General features: G+C 38.7%; 1 protein-coding gene across 5 annotated transcripts in view; it reads right to left on the reverse strand.

Annotated features, from left to right (window-relative positions):
- Positions 1-5,849: 5,849 nt before the first annotated feature.
- ADAM22 (ADAM metallopeptidase domain 22) overlaps positions 5,850-10,466 on the reverse strand; it is a 260,142-nt gene continuing 255,525 nt past the window's right edge. For all 5 annotated transcript variants that reach the window (XM_011961759.1, XM_011961758.1, XM_011961757.1 and 2 more), the window contains one exon: positions 5,850-8,301. In XM_011961759.1, coding sequence (XP_011817149.1) covers positions 8,281-8,301 — 21 coding nt within the window. In that variant the 3' untranslated portion in view covers positions 5,850-8,280. The remainder of the gene's footprint in view (positions 8,302-10,466) is intronic.

Here is a 10,466-nt window from a genome sequence, read left to right on the forward strand (position 1 = left end):
AAACTTGCAGTCATGACGGGAGGGGAAGCAGACACCTTCTTCACAAGGCAGCAGGAGAGAGAAATGCAAGCAGGGGAAATGCCAGACGCTTATAAAGCCATTAGATCTCATGAGAACTCACTATCACAAGAACACAGTGGGGGAAACTGCCCCCATGATCCAATCACTTCCCTCCCTTGATGTGGGGCTTACAGGTCCCTCCCTTGACACATGGGAATTACAGTTCGAGATGAGATTTGGGTGGGGACACAGAGCCAAACCATATCAGACATCATTCAGTTAATTGTTTTAATTATTGATACCTCAAAACGAATCTCTTTATCTCCTCCCCTTCTGCTTTCACCCCTTCTTTCCAAAAGCATGGAGCATAGTCTTCAGCATGTCCCTGCAGTTAGAAAGTTTCCTTCCCCTTGACAAATCTGATGTATTCATCTCCTTTAATTACAGCCAGTCTTCATTACAAGTGGAATCTGTTGGCTTCTATTTTATGCTGGGTTGTGTTTCATTCATTGTACACTTCTAGTGTAGCCTCACCCACTACTTTAAAAAATTATTTCCTGGTCTGTTTACTTTTTCTTAAAGAATCCAGTTGGAGCATGGTAAAGCTGTGAGCTCAAGCTTGAATACTTCAACTATTTGCAGAATTAAGCTCCTCAAATCACCCTCATTTAGGATTTAATTTTATTTTGGAGATGTGTGCTTTACTCATATGTTTCAAGAGATCCATGATTTATAAAGTACTTTTAACACATTTCATGCACTTCCATAGGAATGTGGCTGCCAGAGACCTGGTGCTTCCTGGGGATAGCTGGCATAGATTTGCACCACATCAGTCATATTAAATTAAAGCTTTTGCTTCTATTGAGCCAAACTGGAGTTTAGACTTTCCTTCAGCATGATGTTCCAGGTGGTACTGTGAAGTCCGTGAGATGGCATGTGAGCTAAAACTTCTGCCATCTGTGAACTAGACTTTGCTTTGGCCTAGCTGAGTGTGTTACTGTTTCAGTGTTCATCTAAATGAATTATTATATGACTAAAATATTATAAATACAAGAAATGGAGCATGTAATCACCATAAACTTTTAAAATCTCATAATAAATGTATAAGCCCTTCAACAATGACTTCCTTCTCTTTTTCTCACATTAAAACAGTACCTTGACTACTTATAACTTATTTCCTATGCAGCCTATGAGCAGATGGCAAGGACCCTGCAAATGCCAGAATAATGATGGGCAGGTAAAATGCCTGCCTGGAAGATGAAACGGCCAGGGTGGAACAGTTTTTAGGCAATGAACTCATGAGCCCATCCTAGGCTCAGTGCTTTAGAATGCAGCACAGGTGAGCTTATTAACTAAGCACCACCTGGTCTACAGGACAGGATAGAGGAAACTGATCCTCATTAGGGTGAGAGAGGAAGTGCTTACGAGGAGAGGCAAACAGATAAATAAGTAAACTACCTCTGCCATCCAGATGAGGAAACTGCAACAAATTGAGCACTCAGGCTTTGCTAAAGGCTTTATATTTCTCAATTTCTCATCATGTTAGTGACCCCTTCTGGGACACCAGTGAACAGAAAAGAAACAATCCCTTGACTGTACCCCTAACGAAGCTTCTGAAAGAGAAACTGGCTGGGAGAAAAAAAAAAGAGAAAAGAGTCGTGCATCAAAATAACATAAATCTTTTATTGAAAGTCAGTTTACTAATGTTACAATGAGAGTAACATAGAAAACCATGGTATCTTATTAGCTTTCGAAGTGAATACTAATAAAACTGTGCCAGAAATTTGAACCTTAAGTTACAGTGACCTTTAAAAACATCAAGATTTTGTTTACCTACAATGTAAGAGCAATTTTATAACTTGAACAGCCATAAAACAAATTACATTTGCTCAGGAAAGCAGTTGCCATATACATTTCCATTGGTGTTTGCCAGAACCCCAGTAATTATTAAAATAGCTTAACGAACCTGAAATGCAGAGTAGCAGAGAAATGTTAAAATAATGCGAATCTAAGTATATACACATGATTACCTGATTACCAAAAGTGAAACCATGCTGCTATTAACACCTCCCCATGGGGTGGCTTCCACTATCTATAGATGGACATCACCTGTCAAAGGTGATAACCGTGGAAAACACTAGTGCTGACCTACTGCTGGCTAATATTTAAGCTACTATGTTTAGGTAAAACACCCAGTTTCTGAAAGAAGTTGTCTTTTGGGGGTGCTAGTTTGGAAGGGCAAGTCTTCCAGCAAGTTAAAAAAGGAGCACATGCTTAGTTATCCTGAATAAACATTTTTTTAAGCACTTTTGCAGTTAGTGTAAAAAAAAAAAAGTTTTTCCATACAAAACAAAGGTGTTGAGTCATTTTTGCCCTTTACAAAGACTGGTTGTAGAATCAGAGTTTGATTTTGTGCTGGATTAGGAAAGAAAAGTGGGGTTTCTAATCAGGCAGTGATACACATATATAATTTAGCAGGAACTTTTGTATTATTACTAAGTATTAATTCATATCAGCATTTTCTGTATTGTGTGACTTGTTCAACTTAGCACCGCTATATTTAAAGATTGGGGCTATTTGCATTATTTTAGAGCTTAACCATCCAACACAAATCACAGCCTGAAAATTCATAAAACAAGAGGCTAAGCCCTAGGGTGAATGCAGATCAGCATATTATATATATATAATTTTTTTTTACAAGAAAGGAAAATACCTTTTCTTCATAAACTCTTTGAAACTTTATTGATGATTCTGTATGTGCATTATCTTAAGAATTGGTCTCATTGTATGCCTTTTTGTAAAACAAAACCAAAAACACACATTGCCTGGTTTTGATTTCAAGGATACTTAAGAACATGAAATGATGATTACTTGATGAAAAGCCTGCCAGCCTTCAAGCTTCCCCATATGATACAGGTTCTATGAACAATGCAACAGGGATGCATCAGGCAAGAGTGACTGACCTATCATGGACTGGACCACAAAGTATTCAGAGTCAACACTCAGTCAATCTGCCAAGCACGCAAGTCTGTCTTAGGCATCCAGCACCTCTCTTCCCATCACACCCCTTGTGACAATGTGTGCTCTCTTGCATATCTGGCTTCAGGAATCTTCCTGTGGATATTCATTCTGCATCTGTGCCACAACTAAATGCCCCATGATCTCCCAAAGTTCTCTGCTTCTTATCTCCTCCCCATCCTGAAATTCACCCTCTTGGGACTCATCTCCCAGTGACTTCCTAAGATGCATAAGCTGCTAATGTGCCAGTGGGCGAAGATAAAGATGCCTGCCACCTCTACTCCCTAGGGCATCCTAGGGTTCTCTCAAGGGACAGCTTAGCCAAAGGAACTGACTTCCACAATAGAGAAGTTCCTAGTCAGGAGGAAAGAGTTGCACAGCTACTGAAGGGGGAGCTACATAGGAAGCGGGATGGTTCTGGAAGCATCCCTCAAAATCTCACCGTGAGGATGCTTGCTTGCTTGTCAGACTATGGATATAAAGGACAAAAGTACTAATTAGGTTTTTGGTTTTGAATGTTTTGTTTTTTCTGCTTACAAACAACCAGAAGATGCTCCATTTGGGGGACTAACAAAGCAATGAATAAAATGTCAATAGAAACACTCCTGTTTTCTAAAGTCCTGCTGCATCTTTGCTGTGCATCTGCAGATGTGATAGAAAAGCTCCTCTTGGAATTAAAAGCACCTCACCCCAGAGCATATGCTATGAGCATGTGCCAACAATTCCCAGCAGGTGTACTTTGAACAGCAGGGCTACTCACACACAGCTGGGATGGGCTGCTGCCTGCCGCTGGGCCAATTTTCACAAGAGCAGACTGGGCCCCTCATTATATTATACTATCAACGGGAAATTGTTTATCAAAGTCCTTAGTTCTTCCAGGTCAGGAGAAAAGTTGCTGCTTCCAAAACCAGAGTAGTCTTATCCATTCAAAAACATCTAAGGAGGAAAAAAAACCAAACATCTGAGCCCCAAATTAAGCCCTATTCCATGGAAGTGTTTACTTCCTCTACATCTTAAGCTGCAGAGCAAGAGTGAGAAATTTATCTTGACTCCATACATTTAACAGAGTGGAAAGGTATTTAGGTGGCAGTTTTAGAAGAAAAAAAAAAAAACCATAAAAGTTAAAGAAAAAATATAATTAGGTGCATAAAAAGTAGATATGACGGTGCAAACGGGAGTCAAGAGCGTTTCATGGAAAATTCATGCCAACTTACCAACCGGTAGGGTGATATTTATGATATGCTGTCCACGTGGGCATCCAGTGGCAGCGGCCAGATGTGTCCTGTCAGACTGTGCAGGCAGCTGTCTCATCCCTCCTCACTCCTGCCAGTTCTTAACTTGGCTCTCCCCTTCCCATATACTCTACAAGCTACTCAATATCCTGCCAATAAATTATCTTTCCTTTAAGTAAAATAAAGTAAAATAGTCTTTTATTTAGATAAGGATTTATTATTGTGTTAAATAATAACATAAGAAAATTTATTTAAAGTACTATATATATATGGTTAAAATAGAACTACATGACAATAGGAAATGAATGGATAAAACGAACAAACGTTATTTTAAAACACTGAAAAAAAATGAATAAAAATATCATATATCTTCTGGTCCAAAGGTAACTGTAAAACATAAAGAACAAAATTCCAAAAATGGTAACAGGTAAAGTAGCCATAAGAGATCTCGGACAATAGAGAGGATTAAATTATGTAGATATGCAAGGGAATCAACAGAAAAGAAATGTAAGCCTGTTTTGAAATTCAAACATAAAAGAGTCCTTCTTGGAAAGTGCACAGAATATCTAATTTTGTCTTACTGACAACTTCTTTAGAAACCCTATTAATGTTACTTTCAGAAATTCTATGCCAGACTGACCCTATATACAAACACAATTTTAAAATTCTTTTTAAAGTGAGAGGGAAAAGAGACAAACTATGGCATCACTTAAAGCACCAATATCAAAGTGAAAAATAAGTTGGCATTTTAAGCCCACATTTGCTTTATTCATCAGTATTTTTTAAAGCAACAACTCTGATAGGTTATTCCTAATCGAAGCTCTGGGTTTCTTGTTAAAAATACAGCAACCACAGCAAATTGAAAACCCTCATCATGTTGCATTGTCTGATTTATTCCTTTCCACAGATTGCATGTGCCCTGGGGATCATTTCCAGCCTGCAGCATTCAGAGGACCATGACACTTCCCATCTAAATAAAGAGTGGCTGGATGCAGAGGACAGTTCATGTGGCCAGTCCTCTCCGTAAGGACTCCCTGCTATCCCATGCCTTCCTGTTGACACTTACTGGAGAGATTTAAATGTTCCTTTAAATCAGGGTTGACTGCACAAAGACGACTATGGATAAATGGAACATCTCGGGCAGCTGGGTGCCAATCTGTAGTCTTATCAATGCATAAAACTTTAGAAAGAGGGGGAAAAGGCATACAATGAAACATAAAGGCCAAGTAACTGCTCTCTTCTGCTTAGCAATGATTTTGTAGTGGATTGGGAAATATAAATATTAGTTGCATGATATAAACTGTTATATGGCCTCAAAGTTTCTCTTCAAAATAGATATTTAAAGAGAAATAATGCTGTGCTTATATATTTAATGCTACCTACCTCAGTGGATGAAAAGTCATAAATATTTAGATGTAATGCCTCTAGAACCCCAAACCATGAGTATACATACAGATACTTCTTGAAACTCTCCCTTGAGACTACAAATTTGTCAATGAATCCCACAAATGGCTCTAAGAATGTTTAAACATGGGAGATAGAGTAGATTCCAAGAATAGAACATTAAAGTTACTATATACCTAAAATCATAATCTCTAAAAATAAAACATAAAAATTTTTACTCAGTTCCACAGGAAGGTGGAGCTTCCAAGGAGGGTAATTACAAACTATATACCTCTAGAGCAACCATGTCTTCCAAAAGGCACATGATAATGATTTTCATTTGAAATAATAATTTCATGTAAAAATAGGTGAAGGAAGAAAGACACATGGATGGATGATAGACAGAGATCTGTTAACTTCTCAGCTAGCCATTTGTGGATTCTTTCAAATTAGAGTTTGTGTACCTGTAACTAGGAAGCATATTTACATGAGGCACCTTATATTCAAATCTATAAACTCTTTTATAGTCAAAATAAACCTTATAGCATTAGCCTTTTATACACTCAATACCAGGAAACATTCAGTGCACATTACAGTGATCTTGGTAAAAAGTCACTTTATTTGCTACATCTTTCAATCTGTCTGCCCTTCTGTTCTTGGCTTGAGCTATGTGGCAACAGTGCCCAACACTCAGCCAAACCTTGGCCTGATGGATTGCTTTATGGTCATATTAACAATCACATCCCTTCCTGTCATGAAGAATGCTGTTTTACATTATGTAATTTTGGATCATTAAATTGTTTTCCAACCATTTCAAAGACTTTCAAAAGAGAGGTCCATTACCAAAGACATAAACACAAAGCACAAAATGCTGCCTTCTAACTCGGCCCTTCAGTTTGGGCATCATATGTAATCAATTTGATTACATATGAAGATGATATGGATTTTGTCCATGGATACTATGGAAGAGGATCAAATTTAGAGATTACTTCTGAAACCCTGTCTGCAGGTTCCATACCCCTTAAGAACACACAGAAAATTAGGAAATCAGAAGTATACTTCAGAGCAGACCATGTGATTGAGCCCATCAATCTCCAGCCTCACTAGGGTAGCTAGCTTTCTTTTGGAATGACAGATCTGCCATTACAACAGTTATCAAACTTTGGTTTTAAAGAAGGGTCTTTTAAAATAGAATCTTATTTTCCTATGGATTAAAAAATACATGGTTCAAAGCATCAGATTCTTTCCCCCTGCCAGCTGTTAGTGTAGCTTTGTAGTTGCTGCATCTCTGCGGTTCAGATCTAACTTAACCCTTTATGAACGGTTGAGGCTACCCAACTCAAACAGTAGAATCTTCCATCATCTTGCTCCAGAATGAGTGCAGAATGACTTGTTGGGATTCACATCCCAGTGATGATAAATATTCTTAATCAATAGTGTCAAAGTTGTTTTTGTTAAAACAAGTCATTCATTTCACAGATAAGGGTGACTGAAAAGTTTTGTCAAGGAAAAAAACTTCAGGCCACAAAGGGTTAGAGTATTGGCAAGTCAGAAGCTACCAGCTCACTGGCAGTACGTGGTCTCATGTGTCTTTGGTGCACTTGCTTAATCTCAGCAGGACACATTGCTGAGGGGCTGGCTCACTGGGATGAGATGGGATGGATGGATGGGATGGATGATTTCCAGGGAGCAGCCCATCGGGAGCAGAGTGGGCTCCTGCATCAGCAAACTGTGGAGGCCAGAAGTTTTGCTGGGCATTTTGTTCTCTCACTCAATTACTTACTCAATAAAACTGCGCCTCCAGACTGTGCACAGGTTAAAGGGATATCACATGTTTTGGACAAATACCAATTATGGAGAGACACATTTACAGCACTGACCACTATATTTACAACATTACCTGCTTATAGTCTTTGAAGATCACTGGATGGATGACGATGATGTGATTGTGACTGAATTTTTAGGCATTTGGCAAAATACACTTGTGTGTAACAGCTGCATTTTTTTTAATTTTAAAAATGTTACATATATACAATTGTCCTTGTATGCTAATATAAATATGAAAAGTAAAAAACAAAACAAAAATTAAAATACATGTTTAAAGTTAGCCTATGGGATATTGGCCTCTCAAAGCTTTAAAGTCCTGCAGAAAAATCCTATATGCCTTAGCCCTGCATGCTCGTTTCTATTATGGGATGTTGTTTCCTTAAATATGGAAAACAATAAACAGAAGCTTCATGCATATAGCATTACTGTTTACAGTGAGGATGTGCTTCAGAACATCAGGTTCTGAATCCACTATTGTCCCTTAGGAAACTTGCTACATTTGGGTCATGTGAGTTAACTTTATGGATATTTCTACATCTTATCTGTCATGCGGATTATCCATTAACATACCAGTACCTTTATTGTTCCATGTTATAGTGTAACATTTCAGTAGTTCTTGTCATGATTCAGTTAAATCCTAAGCCAATGACAAAAAGAAAATGGTAACCAGATGTGAGACTCCGCTTCCTCTCCCCTGTAGCATCTCAGAGGGTCTTCGTATTGCTGAAGAGCAGATAGATTTGCAGTGATTCCATGAGCCTGGGTTTCTATAAAAGTTGAAGTAAACAGTTTTCGATGTATCACATGTAAACAGTTGATCTTAAATGGATGTCTCCCATAGCTGCACAACAGAAAAGAGCAAAATTGCACATTGTGAAAGCAGGAAGCAGATGTATTCTGAGTAGGAGATGAAAAAGATTCAGTGATTCCATCCACACAAATGCAACTGTGGATGCACACTCTTGCAAAGTCTAAAAAGTGGATAGAATAAACACTCCAACTTTTAGCTCTCTCTTTCCTCAAAACCTGTGTCTCAACCTTTTTAACAACAGCCATCTTTTGATACAAAAACCATCACATCCTCATTTAATGTTACTAAACATTTTGAATAAATATTGTGTCTCAAATGAAATAAGAGAATTTAAAATATTATTTTTTAAGCTATACATGCCCTTCCTCTCCCCAGAATTCCGAGACAGCCAGCTAGAGCAGTGGTTCTCAACCTCAGCTGCACATTACATTAATCTGGGGAGGTTTCTACAATTCCGCTTCCCAGGCAGCGCACCAGACCAACTAAATCAAAATCTCTCTGGGTGGGACTCAGGCGTAAGAATATTTTAAAAGCTTTGCAGGTGATTCCCTTGTGCAGCCACAACAGAAAACCACTGACATCAGGGAAGTGTGAGTCCATCAATTCCACTATCACCCACTTGAAAATCACTGCCATACACTCCAATTCTATCACTACCTCCTTAAAAATGGTTCTCTCTCATGAGCTGAGGTATCACAGTGGAATGATACATTCAAGGTAGGATGTCCCTTCATTCATGCTGTCCCTCCTACCCTCTCCTTGCTTTTGCCATGAGCTCTTTATATTGGCCCTGTTCAGATTGAATTTCTACAATGTTCAGCAATCACCTTAATGGACTAATAACAAGTGTGACATGATCAGATATGAATGCAACTCAGTTCACCAGAAAAGGAAGACCAATTTAAAAAGATCAAGCTGATGAAATATGTTTCCAGGCTATATAATTTAGATATAATTATTATAAACATAAACAAAGGCTATGACCAGAGTGACTTAGGTTGTATCCAATTTCCATCCACATTCCATTTTTACTGGACATTTGATACATGTCACTGTATATATAATGAGTTTCTGGGAAAGAAAAAGGAGAAAAAGCCAAGTGATTAAGTAGATGTTTCTATATAGGTTCCCTTAATATGCTCTCCCAAATCTTCATGGAAATCTTATTCTGAATGCCCAAGTCTGCCTACCCCACAGGACTGTGGTAAAGCCACCATCCTATCTACCTTAGGTCTGCTTTATATGTCCTTTTTATTGAAAAGATGCCAACCCCTTGGAAACCAAATGAATATCTGAACTGTGGGGATCTTCGTGAATGGGTGACACTGGTGGTGGAGAGGAGTTAAATGGGGCTTGTGGTGGATCTGGAGCAAAGACGATCTGAATTGATGCTCAGATGATAGTCTGGAGGGCTAAAGGGTTTAGACTCTGGCCTTGGAGAGCTGAAGTTTCCTCAATATTTTTTTATGAAGATTAAAAATAATATGTGACAGAAAGGAGAAAGAAGGGAGGGACAAATGAATAACATTGGGAAAAACCTGAATGTCATGACTACCCCAATGGGATAAAATGAGCAATTGCTAAGCATCACTTTCAGCATGACGCATGCCTTGGCCCACACCTATGTGGTGGTAACAGAGGGGCTGCTGATAGGAAGATCTGCTTGTTCTACTCTCGACAGCCCACAGAGACATCCCAATGACAGGGGCTGTGTATTTGGTAGGATTCTGCCACATGCTTATGTGGCTGTTCCACAGTGCATAGAACAAATCAGACCTTTCACGTAACAATCACAGCAGCCAGAGTCTTCGTAGTCATCTGCTCAGCCCAGGAAAGGGGCCATGGGCCAGCCTTTTTTTCTGGAGAGCTATCGTTTTTACAGGCTCTTGTGTGGTAACATCTCCAATAACCCAAACTCTGACATGATAACAGCTGAGGGAATGTCCCTAACTTGATGGAGCAAAACAGGGATACAGACAATTTAGCAGAAAGAAAGTCGGGTGCTACACTTAGACAATTCTTTGAGGAGGGCAGGAATGACATCAGTCTCAGATTTCATTATCACACATGACATCATGAACAACTAGATATCTATCAAGAAGTCTTCTGTTAATTCAGAAAGCTGAGTGCTGGGAATCTGAATTGTCTTGTTATCTTTTACCATTTCTCATATTAATATACAATGGTAATTTTTT

Source organism: Colobus angolensis, unplaced genomic scaffold (assembly GCF_000951035.1).
Source record: "Colobus angolensis palliatus isolate OR3802 unplaced genomic scaffold, Cang.pa_1.0 Scaffold569, whole genome shotgun sequence".
Lineage (NCBI taxonomy): Eukaryota > Metazoa > Chordata > Mammalia > Primates > Cercopithecidae > Colobus > Colobus angolensis.